We start from the raw sequence: 25,295 nt of genomic DNA, 5'->3' as shown, positions 1-25,295 counted from the left end.
AGGATGTAAAGCGGGACAGTGTCAAACACTTTGCACAAGTCCACGTAGGTGATGTCAGTTGCTCTTCCTTTATCTGCTGATGTAACTCCATCATAGAAAGCCACCAAGCTTGTCAGGCACGATTTGCCCTTGGTGAAGCTATGCTGAGTATCACTAATCACATTATCTTTATTTTCCATTGCCCTAGTAGAGACTTTATGAGTATCTGCTCCATGATCTTGCCAGGCTCAGAAGTGAGACTCACTGGCCTATCTTCCTTGGATCTGATTTTTTCTCTTCTTGAAAAAGGGGGTTTATTTGTCTCCATTTTTCCAGTCAGTGCAAACTTCATCAGACTGCCATGACCTTTCAAGTATGATAGATAGCAAGCTTTACCTTCCAGTTCATAATATGTGACCTGATCTTCACTTACAGTGGGAAGATCTTCCTTCTCCCAGTTCACTTTCTATTGCTTGGGCGGTGCACCTAGAGCCTTTGACAGTTAAGACTGGGTCAAAGAAGTAGCTGAGTACCTCAGCTTTCACTATATCCCCTGTGATCAAATTATGTACTAAAATAAAGCATTTTGAGCTATTACTTTCTCATTTTATTTACCTTTTTGTGTATTTGGTTTTTTTTAGAACATAGAGACAAGCTTTTCAGAGATGAGAAATGAGCTGCAATCACAGGATGCTCTCTGGAAGAAGATACAACTGGAATGCCAACAGTTGTGTGCAGAATTACTGAAAATCAAAGAGCATAACGATAAGCAGGAAATGTATGTATGCTATGGACAATACTTGAATTCATGATTACTGAGTTAATAACTTTTTTCTTATGTTTAATTTAAATGTAAGAAAATTTGGGGACAGACTCTTTAGCAGGGTCAACAGAACAAAAGGCAATGGCTTCAAACTGAGGGAGGATAGATTTAGGTTAGATATAAGGAAAAAAATCTTCTACAGTGAGGGTGGTGAGGCACTGGAACAGGTTACCTACTGTTGTGGTTGATGCCTTGTCCCTGGATACTTTCAAGTTGAGGCTGGATAAGACTATGGGCAACTTGATCTAGCTGTGGTATCCCTGTTCATTGCAGAGCAGTTGGACTAGATGGCCTTCAGAGCTCCCTTCCAACTCGAAGGACTCTGTGATTCAATGATGATTCCAAATTAAGTCTGTTTTAAAAGATACTTGCAATTCAGAGGTCAGACTAAATGATTTTTGAATAAACATTTTCATAAAGAATGAGATTGCATGCAATAGGTGTCAGCTGTGTTAAAAGGCTTTTATGTTGCCTAGATCTTTGCAAATCAATCTATTTTATTTCTTTGCTTAAAGTGCCCTTATATTCTTTGGCATTAAAACACACTGGGAGTAGTGCAACTGCAATTCTTCCTAGCCTTCATTGAGTAAACGTTCGTGTTTTTGTGGTTTATTTAATCTACCATATCTTGAGAATATATGAAATACTAATCAACAAGAGATTTCAGGATCCTTTCTGCACAGTCTTCCATTGCCCTTAATCTCTAGAAGTTTCCAAGATCCAGTTTGTTTTAGGCTAATTCTTTTGGTGTTGGGTTGTTTTTTTTCTTCCTTGGTTGATTTTTATTTTTTTATCAGCAAGCAGGTTCCCAGTTTTACTTGGAGGAGAAGACACTGTAAGGTAAATACTCTTGCACATTCTGCTTATTTCATATTTTGTTTGTTTTTTATTTTAAGGCATCCATCATCCTTTGTACAACTGAATGAGAAATCAGAAAATAAAAGTGCTGGTTTCTTACTACAGGCAAAGAGTCAAGAAAACCAACGAGAAGGGCTGAGCAAGGTACATCATACTGTTAAGTGTTTCTAGATCTTATGCTGCAATCTTGAAAAGAGAATGTGAAGTATTGGCTTGGTCATGTGCAGAGTGGAGATAGAAGATAAACTATAGTTTTTGGAGAATGTGGACTTTTCATGTATGGAAAAAGTTTTCATATATGGTAATTGTATCGTTGTGCAATTGGTATTTTGATGCTGTGCGCTCACAGCAAAGGCAGCTACTTTATTAAAGTAATAGAAGAGATCAGTGCTAAACATCACTGTGATTCAGATAACACCTTATGAGTAGTAAGCCCTCAAAGGTTATATGGGTAATTAATAAGTTGTAGAGGGAAAGTAGCTGTTTGTAGATGGTCTCAGATATAACATATACTAACAAATCAACTGTTAGTCCCTGTGGCTGGTAGCTACACAAGGCTGAGCTGAAACAGTCATCTGCTGCAGAACACAGGGCAATGCTCTTTTCTTTTGAGTTTTCTTCATGTTGCGTTCCATATTTCAGTGCTGTATGCAAGCAATGGTGGCATGGCACTGTGGAATCACATATGGCTTGGCAAGTGAAAACACTTTGAGGAAGAGGATGCCCCAAACTCCCTTCATGGGCTTGGTCTGTTTTTTACTGAGTAGCAATGTAAGCAGGAACATCTGGAACTGGATGCAGCTGACTTGGACGCTGCAGCAGTTTTGGCATGGTAGTCATGATCTAGCTCTTGGATTTTTTGCATCTACATCTATTTGTTTATAATTCTAGTGTTTCTCTGTCTCTTGCACTAGTAAATATGAAATGCCATCTGCTACTGACTGTGTGCAGTTTGAAGAGTTATTAAAATGCACTCAAAGCTATTTATTCTGGTCTTGTAGTTGTATTTCTTAGATAATATAATGCTTATTGGTAGAAAGATTATGAAAACAATCTTTGTGTTGATTCTTTGGAGAGCTCTGCATAGGAAAGAAGTGCAGAAAACCTGACCTTACATTTTATACATAATGGCAGAAACATTCTTATGAATTCATTTATCATACAAAATATTTCTATCATAGTTTCTCACTACAGAGTCTCTAGATTTATTTATATTCCTCCAAAGATATTTTAGTTTAAAGATATGTTTAATGCAGCCTAAGTTGACTTTGGAGCAGTATGAGTAAATCACGCTTAGGTTTACTGAAAGAATATTTCCTTGAATATTTTTTTTGCATAAATTTCAATTCATACCATTGACATCATTGCATTCTTTTAAACACTGAATTTAAATAGTTTGTATTTGTTCATTTCAAATACTAAAAAGGAGAAAGAAAACAGGAGAAGGGCTGAAAAGAGGTGTAAAAATTAATACAGCTATGGGCATTGTCTCATGAAGAAATACACTTTGTTGTAAAGACTCCAAATGTCTGACTTGGTTGGAAGAGTTGGGGTCTTGGGAACAGGCAGCAAAAAAGTCACTAGTGAGTGGGTGGTTAGTGATGCAGTTGTAGTTACTGCACAACATTTTTATTTTTATTTTTTTTAACATATTTGCAACAGATAAGAAACCATCTTTATCAAGAGGAGCCGTCCCACTGCTCTGAGCAGGAAAGAATAAGGACAGAAATCTCCGACCTGACAGAAGAGCTTCATCAGAAAGAGATCACTATAGCAACTATCATGGAGAAAGCAGGTCTTCTGGAAAGACAGCTAAAAACAGAGTTACAGATAAAAGACAAACTGTTAGCAAAACAACAGGTATGCAAGCAGGCAAAAACATCCTCGGTAATTTTACTCCACAATATAGATAACGACATACATTATCTGTTAAAAAAAGGCATAGCATTCCTTTATGTGGTTTTCGTCAGCAGTGATAATTGCTAAATGTTACAAAAGCAGCCAAATTGATGCCATAACAGTAAAACACCACTAAATGTCAGCTGTACATCTAAATTGCAAATCATTTTGACCATCAATCGTAGTCACCATTTTAATATACAAATGATATGGAAGTTTTCAAGTTTGTTGTTATTGTAAGTGCTTAATCATTAGAATTATTAGATAATCCAGAACATTTCCTATCTTTTCAGATTTTTAAAAGCTTTTAAAGAGTGTTACAAATATACTTACAAAAGTCTATCAATTTGAAAGCTGAAAACTGTAAAGCACTCGTGCTTTAAATGGTAATTTTCAGTTTTAAAAGCAAATATACTGTCCCCATTACCTAGTTGTGTAAACCAAAATAACCATGATGCCTATGAAGGGTATATGGGTATCTGGGTTTTCTGGGAAGCTTGTTGCATATTAAAAAAAAATAGTGATTAATGTAATGGTTACTTCTGACAATGGGAAAGTTAATATTTGGGAAAATGTGAGGCTGCTGATGCTGTGTGACACTCTTTACCAGGCCACACGTGCTGCATGTATAATCTCTTGTTTTCCTATGTGATTACTTCTTTCAAAAACAAAACTTGAGAACTTCATCTCTATGTCTCTTATAGAGTACTCTAGTATTTCTTTGTGATTTAGAATCATAGAATCACCAAGATTAGAAAAGACCTCCAAGATCATCCAGCCCAACCATCTACCTGTCTCCAATATTTCCCCACTAAAACATGTCCCTCAGTACAACATCTAAACATTCATTGGACACCTCAGGGATGATTGCTCAACCACCTCCCTGAGCAGCCTGTTCCAGCACCTGACCACTCTTTCTGAGAAGAAGTTTTTCCTAATGTCCAACCTGAACCTCCCCTGGTGCAACTTGAGGCAATGCCCTCTAATTCTATCACATTTAATATTGCAGTATTAAAAAAAAAAAAAAAAAAATTGTTTCTTATAGTTCATAATTACTTACGTATATTTTGTAAAACTAAATTAATAGATGCATACCTATGTTCTAATGAGGTTTAACAAGGCCAAGTGCATGGTGTTGCACTTAGGTCGAGGCAATCCCAGTTATGAATACAGACTGGGAGAAGAACTCATTGAGAACAACCCAGAAGAGAAGGACTTGGGTAACCTGATGGATGATCCCAGAAGGCCAACAGTACCCTGGGCTGCATCAACACAGGAGTGGCAGCAGTGAGAGGGAGGGGATTGTCCCCCTCTGCTCTGCCTTCATGAGGCCCCCTGTGTGTGTCCAGTACTGTGCCCAGGTCTGGGGCTCCCAAGACAGGAAAGGTGCAGAGTTGTTGGAGTGGGTCCAGAGGAGGGCCTCAAAGACAGTCAGAAGGCTGGAGCACTTCTCCTGTGATGAAAGGTTGAGGGAGTTGGGCTTCTTTAGCTTGAAGAATAGAAGTCTCCAGAGAGACCTCACTGTGGCCATCCAGTACATAAGAAGAGCGTATAAGCAGGGGAGGTCCAACTTTTTACAGCAGTCAGTTAGTGGTAGGACAAGGGGGAATGGCTTTAAACTAAAAGAGATTTAGGTTAGATGTTAGGAAGAAATGTTTTATTCAGAGGGTGGTGAGGTGCTGGCACAGGCTGCCCAGAGAGGTTGTGGGTGCCCAACTTCTGAAGGCATTCAAGGCCAGGTTGGTTGAGATCCTGGGCAGCCTAATCTGATGGGTGGCAACTCTGCCCATGGCAAGGGGCTGGAACTGGATGATCTGTAAGGTCCCCTCCAACCTAAGCCATTCTATGATATACTATGTATTTTTCCAAGTTAATAGCAATGTCCTTATATGTAACTAATAATTTAATTTTTTTTCCTAGTTGCTGAATTTCAGGTACAAAGTTACCAAATCTGAAAACACACCTCTAAAAGAGATGGTGGAAAATCAGAAGTATAAAACTTGCACGGTAATTTATTTTATTTTATTTTAATCTGTGCAATAAGAAGAGCAGCTCCTAATAGTACCCATAAGTGTTGGTTGAAATGGCAGATTTAAAAGTTTCTGTCTTGTGTGAAATAAATGAATAAAAATAAACAAGTCAAAGTCAAATTGTAGTCACATGAAGCCTGAAGATGAATATAGCTAGCAATAATTTTTACATTAAATATAATAAGCTAGAATTAAGAAAGACTTTTCAGTTACTTTGACAGTGAAAAATGTATTGAGGCCTATTCGTTGTGACTGACTTATTTCAGAAAATATCCATTTTTAAACAGTTATCATTCTCACAGATACATAAATGTGTACCTTTATAACTAGTTTACTGCTTTGTTGATATGACATTTAAATGGCAGCATAAAAAAAAGTGAAGCAATGTTTTGACCCTACCCAGCTTATTTTCAGTTTAGTATCTATTTCCCTTCAAAAAGGGGAAATTTAAGTCTTAATTTATAAAAGCATACAATGGAACGTGGTGTGGAATAATAAATTATATGGATGTGATAAAAATTACATCCTTTACCTTCCACAAACCATTTCAAAGCCTCCCCTCCTTACAGAACATCTGCAGTTACTGCGTCTGTCACTATAAAGCACTGTAAATAATGCTGTAGGCTTGTCTTTGGGGGATTCATAGCCTGGTAACTGTCTCACTGTAAATTGGCAAATGTCACCCAAGAATGTCACCTTTTTCCAGTTATTAGACATGCAAAGGTCACTACACATACCAGTGCGTTTATGGACTTGTTAATTCCTACTTTTCTATTTTATTGTGAGGATCTAAACACTGAGTACTATCTGGTATTTGGATGTTAAGATTGCACGGACTGGAATCATGTTTATGGATGTGCTTTTGTAATAGAGCACAACACAAAATCCTCAAAGTAATGCTAGCCTGACTCAGTACAGTGTCATGCATCACCAGGAAGAGGTACTTGTTTAGATTTCGAAAGCAGTGTAGCTGTGTCAACTGAGCCATGGGGCTCTCACCATTATAACTGTGCTGCTGATTCTAGAGCTATTATGTTAAGGTGACTTAGCAGCCTCCTTTGTGTGTTCTGCCCGACTTCTCCACACAGGAGACATAGCTGGGCCTCTACCCTCCATCTATCCTTGGACAATATATTGAATTTTCTTGTACTTTCTGGCACTCCCATGCCAGCTGGGCTCATAATTTTGCAATAGAACTAAAGTATGGTTTGTAGGAAGAGATAACATTAAATCAAGCAGTGCAAAAGAACAGACAGGTGCAGGAACCCTACTTGTTTTAGCAATATATACAAACCAATTCCTTAGTGGTCATAAACTACTAAGTTCCAAAAGAATAGGGTAAGACCTGAAGGAAATAATAGCACTTTTTACTAAAATGTATGTGTTTTCAGTCTTTTGTCTATAACTTGACAAGTCCTTGCAGATTATTTTCTGTTAGCAACTGCATAGTGTTACACCGTACTCTGAAAGCATAATTCCAGTGCTATTCTTCCACTTTTGATTTCCTAGTGGATGGGCCTCCTCAGTCTCTAGCTGTAGTGCATGCATTGTTTGCCCTTTCATTATTTTGACTTTTATTTCATGTGGGTTAATCTGACTAAGAGGCAGGATTTAGTAACACAGGTGGAAAGCACTGTGCTAATGTGGCTATACCGCTTCTGAAACTGAAGGTGATGTATACTGACGCAAATATTAAACTATGCCTGTAGACATGCACTTTAGCTAGTAATTAACTTACATAACTTTTCTTGTTATTTTTGGTAGAGTCGTTACTGAAGGGAGTAATCAAGCCTATAGCTATAGTCATACATTCTACAATGCCGCTGATGATGGATTTACAACAATAAGATTTGGAATGTCCTGTTCCTTGAGAAATTTTATTTTATTGTGTTGTAGTGGCTGAAATCCCTTCTTTCACATTTATCTGCAGTATTATTTTTTTCTGGAGGCAGTTCTTTTGGTTTGCTATAAGTGTTGCATGATTATATGTGGTAGCCAGGTCTTTCTTTAGCACAGAACATTGTTTTGTGTTTGCTTGTTTAAAATAAAAACACCCATTTATTGTGGAAAAAAAATGCTCATTGAGTGAGGGCTTTATCTCCTTTCACAGAGTATCGATTTATCTCACAAAAAACATGGAGATTTCACAGCTTCTATTCACAAACTGGAACATGAGAATGCAAGATTACAAAACGGGCTTGTTAAACTGCAGAATCGCACAGAAACATCGATGCTGGGTGCCACGGATAAACATGGAGAAACAGAGCAAAGCCACCAAACCCATTCAAAGATGCAAGAAAAGGAAGAGAGGTAACATTTAGTTTGTACCTGTGTATGAAGTTTTCTGTAGGCTTTTTGCAAGCCAAACTCTTATGCCTTTTTCCTTTTCTGTTCACTCAGAGCTCCCAAAAACCTAAATATCAGACCTAAATATAAGACCTACGGAGTATATTTGTGAGGATTTCCTCCTTTTTATGTGTGCGTGGCTAACTGAACTTGTCGATAACTGAAGTCCCAGAAATGTTTCATCTTTATTTTACTGTTTTTCACATGAAACTATTCAAGACCCTTTTAGTGTTCTGCTTCAGTTATTCTCAGCTCCAGGTATTGCAAAACAGGACAAAATGAAGTTTTATTGCTAAATAAAAAAAAACGAAACAAGGAAAGGAAAGGACATACAAATCAACATGAGAAGTAAACTGCTCCACAGGAGGTTATCTTAATAAGCAGTTTGAACTACAGCTCCTGCTGAAAAGCTTTGTGTCCCACCAGTCTCATTTGTCGGAAGTTTCACTGTGTGTATTTTAATGCCTCGCAAAGTTCTGGTGCTCTTGGGCGACCTGATTTTGAAAAGAAACATTATTTCAGTTGCCCTGAATAAATTGTTATTACAGTAAGCCCCTTATTAGGGAAAAAAATAATGGGTTTTAAGAATATTGAGGCTCATAGAAAACATATTGTAGCGTTCTCTTTCCTTCTTAATTCTCTATATTCAGTGGTGCACTGAAGGACCTTTGAATGTGTTATAATGATGGCATTGCAATAATTTAAAAAAAAAAGTTATCGTCTGCTATTTCATAGTGCTATTTCATAATGCAAGAGATTAAAAATTAATAGAAAGCTAAATATTTTGATCATTTGTAATACAGGACTTACACAGTAGCACTAATGTAAAACGGTTCTGTGAAGTAAAGTTTAAATAATGCGGAGCTGGAGTTATATGGACTAAGTATTCCAAGTTGCATGTTCAGTCTCTGACTGAAACGTGGTGCGGTTTTCTTCTGTATAACAGAAAAGCATTGCATTCTCTGTTGATACACATTCATCTAAATTTCCTTTTAAATATAATGTTTCACTAACAGGAGGTAGTATTCATTATAAATTTATTTATATAAGTATCTATATGCATGTGTATGTATGTATATATGCACATACAAAGAGATATATATGGCAGACATATACCTGTTTTATATCTATCTATCTGTCTATCTATCTATCTATCTATCTATCTATCTATCTATCTATCTATCTATCTATCTATATCTGTACCTGTTTTCCTACTAAACTTGAAATGATGTTGAAGGCTTTGCTAAATGAAAGATTCACAAACCAAAATACAGATTACTCTGCACCTATAGGTCTCAGTTTCACCAAAATTGGATGGCACAGTTTTTGTCTGTGCCTCCACTCTTCTGAAGTGAGTAAAAGTCAGTTTTTCCTATTCCCATTCTAACTACACTTAATGTACAAGAGGAACTATGAGACGTACAATTTTGTGAAATCATGAAAATCATAGATTTCAGTGTAACAAACAATGGAGCTGTACAGGTAATTTGCAGGGTCTTAATTTCACAGCCATTGAAGACTGATGTTAAACCTGAACAAAGAAGGAGAAACCTTCCAAGAGCAGAGATCTCAACCACCCGTACTGAACCCAGTTTAAATTACAACTCAATTAATCTGGTGAAACAGGCAGATTGAGCCTGCTTTTTGGGTTCTAAAATGTGCACAAATCCTTAAGGCTATTTAGTTAAGTAAATGCATATAAAGATTTTTAAAAATATACACATTCCACATGCAGTACTTATAAGCATCAGTCAATCCACCTTTTTAAGAGTTAGACCTCCATGTTGTGTTAGTTCTCTGTTCCCCAGATGGGGAACTACCTCGAGATTTTCTCAGTAAACAAAAAATGAATGCTCAGCCATCTATTGTGTTCACATAAAGCAAGCAATTGTTGTCTCAGTTTAACTCTGGGGTATGTTTTATTGCATTGTGAGCATAAACCATGTTAATTCTGTTTTAATTTGCAGTTCTGTTGCCATGGCAATTATGGCACTGGGAAGGGCAAAATACTTTTTTTTTTTTTTTACATAGTAAAAAAGGTAGAAAACAGAGTTTTTGTGCAGAGTGGGGAGGCTGTGTTTTAAATGCTGGTTTTCAGGAGCTGTACTTTTAGTTTGCCCTGTATGCAGTCTGAAACCTCAGAATATTTGCACAATGGGCAAGAATGTTTTTCTCTCCTAATCAGTACGAGAATCTCAGTAGCTGGATAGGAGGGCTCTAGAGAAAATACAGGAAATTTCAAGAAATTAACAGTGACTGTTTAGCAAGAGGCTTTTATTTCCTTGAGTGTGCACTGAAATTCTAAATATCAAGATGTAATACATGGAGAAGTGTCATCTTTTTGTTACAGAGGACTGGGGCCACATCCTACCTATAACCACCTTAATTTATTATTATTCTTACAGATGACTGTTGGCTTTAATTGACATTGAAATAAGCTTTCCCTATTCCCAGGGTTTAAATCTCTTTTTTATACCTTCTCCACATACAGTTAATTGAAATGTTTGCATGATTGAAGATGATTTTCACTGATGAAGCCAATGTGCTTAACTTGCTTCTTCAGAAATTAAAGCATGCATGTGAGTTCCCATAAGAAGTTACCATAAATACATACACAAATTAGGTGGTTGCACAAGCCAAAGTGCACTTTCATCATGTGGCAATAGTGAAGGGACTAATCTCTATTAGGACTGAAAACCTACTGACACAGCTGGATATTAAAGGAGTAAACTCTTTGAAAGGGCTGATAATACCAGGACAAGGGGAAATGGATTTAAGTTGAAAGAGGGAAGATTTAGGTTGGATGTTAGGGGGAAGTTCTTCACTAGGAGAGTGGTTAGGTCCTGGAACAGGCTGCCCAGGGAGGTTGTGGATGCCCTGTCCTTGGAGGTGTTCAAGACCAGGTTGGATGGGGCCCTGGGCAACCTGATCTAGTAAATGTGGAAGTTTGGTGGCCCTGCCAGGCAGGGGGGTTGGAACTACATGATCCTTGAGGTCCCTTCCAACCCGGGTCATTCTATGATTCTATGATCTTAAAAGAACTTCACTATCTGTTGTAAGGAAGTTTCCACTACCCTGTAGAGATCTCACATCTTTCATCATACTCACCACTATACCAGTTATTGCGGTGGATAAACCAGACACAGAAAAGAACGATATTTTCAGAAAAAATATTCTCGATCAGTTTTAAAAAATCAAGTTAATTAAGTTTTAGTTGCAAAGCCAAAGTAATACGACTGATTCTGCAAACATTTGGTCATTGAAATCCCTTGTTCTCTTTCTCAGGGAGAGGTATGTCAGCCAGCACAGGCTGTATAAGGAACTTGTTTAGCATCACTGAAGTCATTGATCTCATAGGGACCAGGCTGATTTTATATGTGTGTGTGTCCAGAAAAGCCTATTCTGTCTAAAATTCACTTTGTGAGGACTTTCTTCTGTCACTTCTCATCCCATGTGTCTCCATGCCAACAGTAATATTGTTTTTGTCGAGGACGTGTATGTGTTAAATATTCTACAAACCCACTAAAAGCACTTATTCAGCTGCAGTTGGAGTGATTTTGCGTTGCCAGCTTTAACAAATGGCCTGTTGTTGGTTTTTTTTCCACAAACATGCAGAGATTTCCCTACCTTTACATTTGTATTCAAACTAGAACTCTGGTTTCAGATGTTATTTTGCACTGAACTGACAGAAATTTAAGCCTCAACTGTGAAATTTGTCTCAAGTGAAGGCATAGGATCCATATCAAAGCACCTAAATGTAGGTGGCATGTTTCTCCAAGATAGCAAGCAGCCCCAGCAGTCATATGGATTACAGCAGAAAGTGGAGTTCCTTTGAATAATCAGTGGGTTTGGGGGGTGAGTGGGGAGGAGATGTCTTTTCACTGCGAAAGATACCATAACTGTAGGCACCCAAGTCTGACAGTTCTGCTCTTACTGAAATAAGCTGTAACGTAACTGTAATAACTGTAATCAAACACGTAGAAAACCAGTTCTGACGGAAAGGAGAAAAAGAACACAGATCACATAGACTTTACTGTGGGTTTACAGAGGAAATTAGTTCCAAAAAAGGTCAGAATGAAAAATGGAAAACAAAAATAAAACAAACCCTGTGGTTTTATTACTCATAGTGTCTATCTTCAGCTGTGGTGGTGTTTTTTATATGCCTTTCATAAGGATAATAAACAGAATGGATTTTAAGATAGGCAAATTAATATGTATAAATTCTTCTCCCATGCTCTGAAAAATCATGAAAGAAAGGAGAAAATTCTGCCACCAGGATGATTTTAGGTGATCTGGAAAACTGGAGGACTTGGTAAATATTCTCAGGGAGTTTTATCTTCAAATATATATTAAAATATATAGTAGCACACTTAAGATTAAAACTTACATACTTAAAAATTACGATACTTAAAACATACTTAGAATAAAAACTCCTATAGCATTCAGAGTATCTTAGTCACTCCTACTTTACAATCAAATGAAATCACTTTCTTCCTTAGCTCTCTTTACTGTCCGTCTATGGAGTACTCAGTCTCACGTTTAAGGCCCAGTGTGCTTATGGATAAGCTGGATTCATTAAGACTGCACATCCAGCCTCACCCAGAACTGAATGTTTAAACTGATGTTAGAAAATGATGGCGTGAACTTTCTACAGACAGTGCTGCCCTTTCACTGTGCTTGGCAAATTCTTCCTTTTCTATTAGAAATAAAAGCAGGATCTAGCAGCAGTGCATATCCTTAGATATTCATAACAATTGTATTTTAGTGATAGAGAACCTGATCTTTAAAAACTTCTGTAGATGCATTTCAAGTTTGTGAAATGTTTTGGAATCTTTTCAAGGACAGGATCATTTCAAACAGCTGTCGTGTTTGAGTGGTTGCCTCCCAAGAGTGAAATTTCTCTTATTTTCATGAGGACAGAGTTCAGTACAGTGGCATTTTCTACTATTGCCAGGAATACTGGAGCAGAAATGTAACAAAATCTGAAATAATTGATTTATTTTTTTTTCATGTTCTGGTATATCGTAGAAGTAAAGATGCAATTGAAAATTAGTCTAATTCAGCAGACATCTGGGCAAGATAGTCTCAAAATGTTCTGCTCTTTAATCACTGTGGTTTCAGTATTATTCAGTTATCTGTCAGGAGAAGATATTTCAAACGGAAAGCAAAGAGCTTGCTTTTCTGTGAGCTGCAATTAACCATAAAAGTGTTTGCTTGACAGTACTACAAATGAATACAAATACATGCTTTTACATCCATTTTACATCTCCTGTAAGCAGGATAAAAGAGTTACAGAATAATAAAGGGCTCAAAATTCTTCTGTAAGATTGAAAGTTTCCCTTGTTGTTACAAAAGCATGTTGTGCACCTAAAAGAAAGGCGTACACGTGGATGTAAATTAACGTTGCAGTAAAGAGGCAGCTAGTTTCCTATTCTAGCTTTTATATTCAATTGATTTAAAAATTTATTGTAACTACTCAAACATAGTTCTTTACGTTTATATTAGATCACAACTGACTAATTATCCAGGTAACAAAGTTTTGTTTCCCATCTCACTCTTTATTTTTAGTATTTCTGTGGCTAATTTCAGTCTCCTTCCCATCACACTGAAGCAAGTTTGTGGTTTAGATCTTACCCTGCAAATTTATATGGCAAGGTTACTCAGCTTCGGTTGCAATTAAAAGGTTCAAATCAGAGTGACTAAAGTGGCAGCTAGAGCAAAGTATGCACCCTCAGACATTCAGATTGACTTCATTGGAAAGTTGCTAATCTTTTGCAGGTAGGCCTATAACTTGGTGTGTGAAACAGTTTGAACAGCTGAGCAATCAGAATTTCAGAAACAAACAAAAAACCCATGGTTTTGCTGTGACAGCTTTCGGTTTAAACGGCTGTTTGTATTTTGATTTTGAATTCTTATTGCTATTTCAGAACTTTCCAAAATGAAGATGAAAAGCATATGAAACTTCAGCAGACTGCTATATCCACAGTCAGTGGATACCATAGAAACCGTAGTCCTACTTCACATGGCCAAGGTGATATCATTGGTTCCAAGCGCAATGGCCCTTTATCTTATCACAAACTTGACAGAGGTCGTGAAATGGAACTAGATGATAAATCTCCATCACCAACAACAGAATATCCTTTGTGTTCTGGTGGACTGTTTCCTGAAAAAGGCAGAACAGGCACTTTATTAAGCCATGCTTACAATACAGAAGAAATCAAATTATCGGTAAGTAACTGCTGTTCTATATTCTCAGAGATCACTCTGTGGACCAGGTGCAGTCTCGGAGGAGTCAAAAATTAGATTCCCTCAGTTGTCATTATTATTTATTCAATGCCAGCCCAGCAAAAATGAAAATACCTTATCCAAACCTAACTGCAGTTTTCCTGAATATTAGCCACCACCTACTGGGCCGTATTCTGTCCATTAACAGTGATGATAATTACCTGCCATTGTGTGACTGCGGGACAGACTTCTACATTTTAGTTCACTGCCTTCTGTATAGGAGTACTCTGCTTCATATTCCCTTCTGTGCTTTAAGTCTATTTATTTCCACAAGACCTTCAAACTTAGACCTTACATGCTGTTAGACTAATCAGGTTTCTACAGCATTTGATCAATGGATGAAATTAGATGAACTGCAACAACTATTTTCCACGTGTGAGCTGCTGTATTCAGAAAGGAACGGAAATGATAACTGCTGTAATCCTTCTTTTTCTTGAAATGAAAGACTAATAATGCAAAATTCTTTCAGTCTTCATGGGACGCAGATCTTCATTGGATGCAGATTAGCAAAATCCATGAAAAGTGGGATAAATCCCAGTCTGTATATGGCAAATTCTTAAGAAAAGCTTTCCAAAATTCTTTGAATTTTATACTCTTCCTTAGTGTCTTTTATTCTTCCTTAGGCATCCACTACAGGTCACTATTTTTTTCCACTTGAAAATTCAGCTCTCATTTTCCAGACCTCAAACTGTGTGATCACATCAAGTTTTAATAGAAATAACAGGTTAACAGGGAATGGACAATAGCCATCTTTCTGTCCAACTGTATATAGGCTTCCTTGTGCACAGGAGATCCTGAACTGTGTGTGGCTGAATCCTTTCAGAGAGAAGAAAATGAAAGACTAATTCAGCATTTACTGGGAAGAACCAGTAGGCAATGTTCTTGCCATTTCACACAGTAATTAGGGTGGAAGAGGCATCACGACACTAAGTCATCTTAAAGCGTGTTGCAGTGACCATACCCCAGTTCTGCTGTTCACTTCAGAAAAGTGCACACACCCTTTTTTATCAGCCTCCTGGCTGCTGGAATCTCACTGCAGGTAGCAGCAGCTCAGTGATGGCCTGCCTGAGAAACAGGTACTTCAGTGCAACCCATCCCTGTCTGTGGTCCCAGTAACTGTGTACCAGTAGTCAGAGAACAGGGAGGGAACCACACAGTCCTGAGTGATTGACCTCACTTCCAACTTTTTGAGGTTTGACCTCAATTCCAACATTCTACACCAAGAAAATATGGGGTTAGCTGACAAATGAGTAACAGAAAAGCAGAGTCCTTGTTGCCTGACTATCCAAAAAGTTAGGCTGAAATCTTAAAATTATCCCATTTCTGTGTAGCTTACAGTTAGAAAACTGAAAGATAAAAAAAGAAATGTTATCTGAGGAAAACAAATTCAGAACTAAAGACCATGAGTCTCTTCTGACATATGGGTTAAAGCAGTTTCTTTATGGTTTTCCTTCCTCAGGCACAGAAAGTAAAGGTAATGCAGAACAGAGTGAAAGAACAGATCAGAGCCTTGGAAAGCAAAGCTTACTTGGTAACAAGAAATTTTGCCTTTTAGACCTGTTTATATACAGCCTTCTCCCAAAGTGCAAAAAAACAGTGCATTAGGGGCCTATCTAAAATGATAGTCAGCAGTGTCTTACCCTCAGGATGTGAAAGTGCAAGGAACCATTATCTGCTTGTTCTGAGTGATAAAGATTCTTCCCTCAACACTGAGTAAATTCAGAAATGTCTCATTTGGGGTTTACATTCTGTTTCAAGAAAGCACATCAAAGTAAGTACTAATTGAAGCCAAGGACACCAGGGTTTTATCAGATGGCTTGATCATGAGATCCATATATTTCTAATGACAAGTCAGCAACTGTAAACATTGTTATGAGGAATTTCTCATAACTTGAAATGACATTGGTGAAGACTGGTGCTCATATCAGTCTACTGTTGGAAGGGTTTTATTTGCTCACCTTTGACTCAGTGATTTCAGAGGTATTTCTTTAAGAAAAACCTCCATATAGAGTGTCTTCTTTGTAATGAAAAAGCATTCTTGAAATACTTCGAAATAGTACCTCTATCACTGAACCCAAACTTCACAAGGACCCAGCCCATGAGTGTAGCGGAAAGAATGTACATAAGTCCATGGAATGCAGATTCTCAGGGAAAACTCCTAGTACAAAAATCATGTTGATTTGTGAATGGGAACTCATGTACATGCTTATAAGGGAAAAGGTGATATAAGGTGATTTTCCTCCAGTTTTCTCAAGCACTGGAAGATCAATGCTTGTGCAGGGATTAGTAGAAGAATACTGTAGAACAAGGAGATTCAATACCTCTAAGTTCTTCATTCCTATGTAGCAAATTCTGTAATTTTCTTCACCCTGTTAAAGCACAACTTTGGAGGCATGAAGAATAGGAAAATTCTGCTTTATCTGTGAATTTTATTTGAAGAACTCTGTATGTCCAGAAAGCCTGGCTCAATCTAAAAAGGTGGTATTATATCCAGAATTCATTTCTGACCATCATTTACTTGCTGTAGATTGAAAAGTAAAGGGGTTTCCTTTAGGGAATCCCTAAACTTCATATCAAGGTCTGCTGCAAACAGTCAGAATGAATAGAATAGTGCTTTAAAGTGTCTCTGTATTATACAGTTAATATCTTTTGGCCTGGAAAGCTGCTAAAGAGCAGATTTAAACCAAGCTGAAAGCAAAGACTGAATCTGCCTGTAATTGCTGCAGAAACAGGAAATATGTTGTTCTGATACAATGGATCTTAGAATAAAAATGTCCAGGTGTAATAGAATTGACATTTTCCACAACATATTTGGATATTGAAATCATTTTGATCCATTCCTATCTGATGTATTGACAGATAAACTCCCCATGTTATGTTCTAGGAAAAACAAAACCAGACATTCTAGACTAATAATTCTATCAGATACCAAATATTTTTTACATACAATTTAATTTTAAATTAATAATTTTATTAATTTTATTAATTATTAAATAATAATTTTATTTTAATTTTTAAATTTTATTAACCTTTCTCAATATGTAGCCATGTAAACACAGAGAATTACCTTCCTCTTGGTCAGTGTAACAGTAAAACTATAAAGCTTTTTTGAGTTAACTGTTAAAAATGCATGTCATAAAGCTGTAATTATGTACACAAATAAACACTGAAGTTATTTAAAGCAGCATGATTTCATTTGACAAAGAAGAAGGGCTTTTTAATAAGGACATTCTAATTAACAGATCTTAAATATTAGTAAAAAGAATTGACAAAAATTGCTTCTTATATATTTAGAAATGATTCCAGCTTCCAGCAAAGACTTAGTCATGTCTTTTCCTAAGTTCAGTGACAACCATTTTAAAACTGATTTTCCTATGTTTTATGCTTCAGTCTGCTAAAGGCCCATTAAATGGAAAGATTTTTCAGTGACCTACTTCACAGTTTGTTACGTTCTTCAAAATATCAAGCCTAGATGTTGATAGCACTGAAATGAGAACAGATTGTCTTCCTTTTCTCAGAAAGTATCTCATGAGATGGAAGAGAGTCAAGAGAGAAAATTACAGGAGGCAATCAGCAGTACCCAACACAGGTTACATTCTCTAGTTCCAAAGAACAAGTTATTGTCCTCCATCCTGGTCTAAATTACACGAAAGACGGGCGTGACCTTTAGCTGATCCAAACTTTGGAGGTGCTGAAGCAGCTTAATTCTGTCTAACAGGACATTTACATTTTCAGTGGAAAATCTACATCCTAATGCTGTGAATGGATGTCAGAGGCATTTAAACGTATTCAGATTACATTACTTAGGCACCTGAATGCATTTTCAGACATGTTCAAAGTTGTGGTTTTTTGGAGAGATACGAAGAATCAGAAGGTTATTAGCTGCTCTATGTATAGATGTCTTAAGTTTAAAAATTGATAATGCAAAGCATGTTGTTGTACTTGCTGTTTTTGACTTACCATGTCTTTCTATGCATGTCTTAGCCTTCTCCTGAGACATCCCTCCTTGCAACAACAGAGAAGTTCCTTCAAGAGGAAGAGAAACATACCAAAGAGTTTGAAGAACGCTTAAATTCACACCTTGAAGAACTGCAAAGACTTTCTGAAAACACTCTTAAAAAACACACCAAGCTACAGCAAAGTAAGCACACTTAAGCCAGTCACACAACTAAGAAAATAAAACCCCATTTAATCATTGAAGAGTTTCTTAAAGCTAGAATCTGCAACTACGTTCATAATGTCTTTAGGCAGGTTGCAAGAAGTATGCATTCTTAACATCAAGGCTTCGATAAGATCATCTTTATCCTTCAGATTTAGACATATCGTAAGCTGACTATATTACAAAACACTGTACCCTAGACATATTGCAAAATATGCGCTTCTCTTTTGTATAGTTAAATCAAGAGCCTGCTTCAGCACTGTATGTTAAGTAAGATACTTTCAATTCTGTGGTGTACGAGGGCTAGTAAGTGGAATTATTTCCTTGCAAATATAATCAGCCAAGAGAAGTTCTCTAAATTGCAGAGAACAAGAATTATAAAGGCTTTTAGCTATGTCATAGCTCCTAGCATTAAGAGCTTATCTATGCTCTGGTTATTCTTGGCTACAGAAGTAGCCCTTGGGACTCCTGAAATGAGAAGTTGTGAGCTTTTGATTTCTTACACTTTAAAGCCGTGCAGTACTGCAGGAGGAGCACAAGCAGACAAAGCACAAAGCTACTTTGAAGCCACCTCTGTTACCTCTTTTTCCAGACCTATAGATCTTACCTGGACAGAGTCTGATCTCGGGTACTTTCCATGCTTTACATTAATACTTAAGATTTTTTAAATCCCATCTTCAAAAGCACCTTCAAAAGGTTTTGATATTGTATTGGCTTGTTGTTTAACTACACTGGAATAGGGAAGAGCCTTCTACTTCAGATGACTTGTGATGAGTCTTAAGAAATGGCCTAAATTCCTTATATTTTTTTCTGCAACTTAGGAAAACATTATAGAACTGAGTAGAGCTAATTCAACTCCATGTGCTGAAAAACTGCATAATGTTGAGATTCCTTTTATTTGCAATTCAAACTGGATTCTATTGCTGTGTAAGAGAAACAAATTACAGACGGTGTTGATGAACCACCAATTTCAGTGAAAGAAATACTGAAGAACTGCTTTCCAGCATGTGCTGCTGCCAACTTCCTGGAAAAATCAGGATAAAAATAATACCAGACTGTCAAACAGCTCCAGCGTGAGTAAAACAAGGGTTATTGATATTCAAGACCACAGCAAAAATGTAAATGGCCTTTGCAAGAGATATTTCCATTATGACAAAATACACTACATCACACACAAAATACCAAGATTTTAAATGCCAGTTTGCAATAAAGTGAGTAATGAAAATGAGGGGATCAAAGATTCTTTACAGGAAAACTCAGAAAAATTGCTAGACTCAGCTGGAGGAATGAAGAGTGAATAAAAAGATGATGAAAGGACATTCAAACTGACTAAATATATATCTGTCCTCAATTTAAGGAGAGATGCATCTGGATTTCTTAAAAGAACTAATGAGAAAATTTAAGAACCTCTGTAAATGAAGCTAAATTTTAAGATGGGAAAGATTTGCAGAAGCAAAAAGTAAAATGCCTTTCAGAAGGGAGGAAGAAGAAAAAGGGCTGTTAGCCGGTAAGCCACATCCTTTTGCTGCTGCAAGGTTTAAACATGCACAATGTCAGCATGCTCCAGATCTTCAGAGGAATGTGCCTGAGTCCAGTTAACTATCCAAGGATCCTGCTCATAATATGACTTTGATTATGTAGAATGAAAGAAATTATCAAAAAACGAGTAGGCTTTTCTTTCTAAAGCCTTTGAAGATCTGGCCAAGGTCTTAAATTTGGCTAATGAAACATCAGAGCCAACTCCAGCTTGACTTTTCTGTACTACCATATAATTAACTTCTACATGAAAAGCACTGGAAACAGCAAAGCACTCTTGCCTGAACAGCCTGCTTGTTTTCACCAGTGCTTCCTGCACAGAGCATATTGCACTGAAAACGTGCTGAGTCAGTACGGATTAAAGTCCTGGCTCTTAACACCTCCTTCACTGAAGGATCATCTTTCTCTTCAGTGGCCAAAATCAGCAGAAGCTGCTAATCTCGCAGCACGCATTTGAACAAGGGCCCAATGCTGCTGCAATCAACTCAGAGCCATAACACAGGGGCTGAGCGGTGCCATCTGCGTATGGCTGCAAAAGGACCTTTGAATCATTAACTGATGAGTACTATTTCTGAAAGAGAGAAGGTGTTATTGGTATTCATACAGTCTTAGGAGTAAAATTCAATGCAGATGCATATTTTAAAATTTTAAATCAATGAAATGCTCTGATTGTATTAAAATGTAGAAACTTGCTTGGGCTGGTGAGAGGTTTGTTAAGGAAAATACATATCCCTGATGCTATCGTGACTGAAACAGTTTGTACAATATATGGCATCTCACATTACTTAGAAGAAAATTTAAAGAATGATGGACAGCAGAAATAATGAAGTCTGAGAATTATATCTCTGCAAACAGGGATGGGAGATGCACACATATTGCTAAAAGAATAACCAAGTGAATCCAAGGCTATAAATGTCTGAAAGTACCAATACAAATGAAAAAGAAATGAATTATTAATTGTAAGTTCTTTTGAGAGAACAAGGTGAAACACTCTGGAGCTAAAGATTAGTCAAAACATACAGAAAACTGCTCTTCTACTTTATGAAGAGCTGGCAATGGAAAATTCTTATAAGCTGCTGGACTTCTTTTATGATTTTTCAAAGCTTCGCCGAAAAACATTTTTGGCTCTCAGTTGAAAGACTTGTTTTAAATAAAAGAACAATAGTTCAGAATGCCACCAGCCTTTTTTGCTGAAGGAAGAGCAGAGGTCACATACGCACAGTTGCCAACATGCTTCATCCAGGTGCAATTTTGAAATGGTTGGTGTTGGATGAGCTGCCAAGACATTGCTGTCCAATCCACTACCCAAAATGTTCTCTAATGAAACACTGGACTAGAAACATCTAAAAGTAGCTCACATGAGAAGTGGTTATTTGACTCATTTCTTCATTTCTTGCTCTCTTCTTTTTTGTGTGGGAGATTTAGGAATGGAAGAATAGAATAGCGGCACTGGGGCTGTGGGTACTATGGGACGTGTACTCATGGGAACACTGCAGCCCAGGATGCAAACAGCAGCAAAGCACCACCACATCAACATAAAAATGGACAAACATGAGAAACCACAAGCACAGTTGTCTTGCTTTTCTAATGGGAAGACTTAAATGACAGCTTTAGCTTCTCCAGTCCAGCCTACAGAGTTCCGGCTTCTCCATTCTCATCATAGCATGACTGCTTGTCATTCCTGGTTTACCAGTGGTGTAACAGCACAGAATGAAGTACTCAGTCATTCACAACCAGACTAAACAAAACCAGCAGCAAGAAGAAAGAAGTCATAATCATAGGCTGCCTGACGTGGTGAGCCCTGGCTGATATTACTGCCATGGTCTGTCATGGGGATGTCAAGGGATTTACATTCCCACACAGCTTTACAAAAAACAATTATATCATTAACATTGTTTTTTTTTTCACTTAAGTCTACGCAAAATAGCTACTCACTACATTTCCCATCAGCTGTCTTGTGACAGATCTTGCATCTTGCTTCCTTCTTCCCTAACAGAGCAGTCTGCTTGGAAAAAGCCAGGTTAAAGATGGCTCATAGCAGAGCTCCTCTGAATTGTTCAGTGCAGGAGTGTCGTGTTCTTTTTTCCTTGCCTGCGGGGTTCAGATCTCAGAGTTATTTATTCATCATGTCTGAGAGACTTTCTAATCATACAGGCACCCTCAAATCTATAAATAGGCTGCAACTTAATGTACCACACTGAAATTCCAGCAGTTGATTGAGCAACACCCCTGGACACTGACACTGCACTCGACTCACACCAAACCAACAACCCCATTGCTGTGCTCCTGTGCTCTGCTCTTAGCCACAGTGCCAGGGGCCTTCAAGCAGGTTTATCAAGAATGTGTTTGCCCATTTGTCCTGTGAGAACCAGTCTCCGTGCAAAGAAAGTCCAAGACCTGCCAGCCACTATATTGCCTGCAACAGATGCAGAACTTAAAGGCTTGGCTTGAATCACCTACGATACCAAACAGAATAACAAATCCAACATATGTCCTCGGTTCTCAGTTTCCCACCCAAGTACTTCAACAGGACCCAAGTAAATGGCTGTATGTTGTACCAAGAGATTTTGATTAGACATAAGAAAGAACTTTTTCTCTCAGAGACTGGTCAGGCACTGGAATGGCTGCCCAGGGAGGTGGTGGAGTCGCCATCCCTGGCAGTGTTCAAGAGGTGTCTGGACAGGGAGCTAGGAGATATGGTTTAGTGGTTTTCTGTAGGTATGGTATAGGTAGTACAGTTGGACTAGATGATCCTGTAGGTCCTTTCCAACCTTGTGATTCTATGATTCAATGATTCTATGAACCAGTCCGCTGTATTCCCCATGTGTATTTAAAAGTGCTATTTTCTGAACAATGGGATTTGAATAAACATTCTCTTGAAGTTTGATGGAAACAGAAGACTGGTAAGATTGATCTCTTTTTCTTCCTTCAGAGCATGGGCCTCTGGCACTTGGTTTGGTGAACTCGGGGTCATTTATAACACTGGTGGCCGTCTGCCTACTGTGAGGATACCTGACACAAGTCTTTTTTGCTTAGCACTTTGAAGACATAAATCTCCATTCAAACCCTGACCTCAAAGTGGTTGACTCAGACTTGATTTATGCTTTCAGAAATTGGTCATAATAGATTGCTTCTATAACCTGATTTATCAGAAGACAATGGTAACTTTATAATGACTTCACCTGATAATGAGCTCTCTTGGAAACTGTATCGTAAGACACTGCTGAAGTCTGTCTCAGTGTGTTTCTGGTAAAACGCTAGTAATAAATCATTCAATTTTGCCCATAAGCTCCTGTATGCTGGGAAACAGTTTGAAATCCTATTTCTAAAACACTCTTGAAGGCAACTGACACTTGGAGTAATACATACAGTTAAAAAACAAAGGCATGGCTACACCTTAAGCAGACTTCAGAAGAGCTGACATTTGGGCAACCGCCATTAATTTCTTTCCTGATTACTTCCCAGTGATTTTTGACAGTTTCAGCCTACAGAGGCTTCAGACCACTTTCTCAAATCTGCATTCTCCTGTACCAGGAAACCTGGTAGAAAATGTCAGAATCCATTCATTGTTTACTAGAGAAAAACATATTTTTTTTTAAAGAGTCAAACTGTGAAATCAATTCTAACTTCTGCATAATGAACAGCTCAGAACGTGTAACACTGTTTTCCTCTCAATTAGTCCTCAGTAAAATTGCACATTTCAGTGAACTGAAATACAAAGTCTCTTATTAGCATTAAGCTATAGGTTCATACTAATAAACATTTGGCTCCAAAAAGATGATTATTGTGACCTGAAAAAATTGCAGATGACAAGAGACAAAGGAAGAGCATAAGAAAAAGCAGAAATGAAAGACCTAATTAGAGAAGTAATCTTAAATATTATCTAACCCTGCTGACCTTTTATGTATTTTGTTGTTATCATCCAGTTAATTGCTCTTATCTGTCACAAACTGAACTCTTCCAGAAAATGAAGGGGATAAAAAGCCACCTAATAAGAGTTTCAATAAAGGCTCTGCAAATCTATGAAATTGTTGCTGGGGCTGATTAAAACCCCCACAGATGGAACTGTCTGAACTAAAGCTACTTTGAGCTCAGGACTTTGGTAAATCCTACAGAGCGAGTATCAGAACAAGGAGGAGAGGAAGACCTGTGGTAGAAAACAATGGAAGAGAAAGGTGAGGAAGAGGAACCTGTAGGAGAGGTCAGAGGAAAGTGCCCTATTCAAGGTGCCCAAGAAATCAAGCACCCTGCAGAACATGCACATTTGGAGTACACACCCTTTTGTTCGCTTCCTCAGGAACAGATTTTGTTCCAGCTGAACACTTCCTTTCAACAACAGGCCAACTCTCACATCTCCACTGCAGCAAAATAAAAGCAGGATTGAATGCACTTGGTGTGTGGGAGAACCAGCAACTGGGAGACAACACAGACCAAGCAATTCTTACAAAGTTCTTACACAGACATCATTTTGGAGTTCTCCAATTAAAGGAAACAGCTCACAGAACAGAAGCACAGACAGTTTGAGTGCCAACATGCGGCTTGATGAGCGGAGGGATTCCCCTGCAGATTTTCAGCTGGTCCCTCAGTGGTAAAAACTCTTCTGAATATATGACAAGCATTTTGTCCACATCCTTTGCTGTGCATATATCCCAACTATGCTACGAACTGGATGGAAACAAAACAAACTTTAACAGTCTTTCCAAACTCTTTCCTTTAAGCAAATTCTGTACTTCGAAAGCATGCTAGTCTGCAGGGCATGCTTAACCCTGGGTACTGTAAGTAGCAGCAACCATTCCAGCATAACTGGGTGGGTATCTCCCTTTGAATTGGGATATTCTGTAGCTACTCACAGTCTCTTCCCACCTGTTTGCCTTAAGACAAACCCTAACTCAGGGGATTTGCTAAGTTTGGTGGTGGATTTTTGCAAAACAAGTTTGGTCATCCATAGCATTCTCTACAAGAAGAAAACACTGAGTTAATGCAAGAAGCAAGAGCCCAGCCTTCTGCAGGCACACATACAAACAGTCCCGCTGGCCACACGGGGACTGGTGGAAGATGGCACCCAACATAAAGACTGGAGTGTTCTTCAACTTTCTGCCTGTACTTCCTGCTACAGTTCCCTACGTGGCAGCATCACATTGATTCTTGCTTGGTCTGGATTTTAGCTGCAGTCAAGTTTTAGGCCTATTTAGTACCTTAAAATACTCAGATGAGAAAGTACTTTAGAACAGCACAGAACTGCTGAATCACTTAAGTCAGAATGCGACCAGTTTAAGCAATGCCAACAGCTCCCTTGAAGTGAAGCAGGTGGGGGATACCAGAGCAGTGCATCTCACTTAACTAATGAGATCAGAGACCTACGACACACCGCCATTTTTCC

At 37.9% G+C, this 25,295-nt stretch overlaps 1 protein-coding gene across 13 annotated transcripts in view; it reads left to right on the top strand.

Moving 5' to 3' along the window:
* The window catches only part of DEUP1 (deuterosome assembly protein 1), a 64,813-nt gene that overhangs the window by 22,873 nt on the left and 16,645 nt on the right, over positions 1-25,295 (top strand). For 10 of the 13 annotated variants that reach the window (XR_001552801.2, XM_015852333.2, XM_015852325.2 and 7 more), the window contains 8 exons: positions 621-757; positions 1,699-1,804; positions 3,323-3,520; positions 5,480-5,566; positions 7,700-7,899; positions 13,863-14,163; positions 15,680-15,751; positions 18,205-18,361. Coding sequence is in view for 12 of the 13 variants with exons in the window: in XM_015852333.2 (XP_015707819.1) it covers positions 621-757; positions 1,699-1,804; positions 3,323-3,520; positions 5,480-5,566; positions 7,700-7,899; positions 13,863-14,163; positions 15,680-15,751; positions 18,205-18,361 (1,258 nt within the window). In the remaining variant the exon portion in view is untranslated. Of the gene's footprint in view, positions 1-620; positions 758-1,698; positions 1,805-3,322; positions 3,521-5,479; positions 5,567-7,699; positions 7,900-13,862; positions 14,164-15,679; positions 15,752-18,204; positions 18,421-19,736; positions 22,338-25,295 lie in introns of those variants that run through there. The other 3 variants (XM_032442203.1, XM_015852330.2, XM_015852324.2) reach the window with 3 other exon arrangements.

Source organism: Coturnix japonica, chromosome 1 (assembly GCF_001577835.2).
Source record: "Coturnix japonica isolate 7356 chromosome 1, Coturnix japonica 2.1, whole genome shotgun sequence".
Taxonomy (NCBI): domain Eukaryota; kingdom Metazoa; phylum Chordata; class Aves; order Galliformes; family Phasianidae; genus Coturnix; species Coturnix japonica.
Note: the sequence above shows the minus strand (reverse complement) of the source record. Positions and strands in the feature narration are given on the sequence as shown.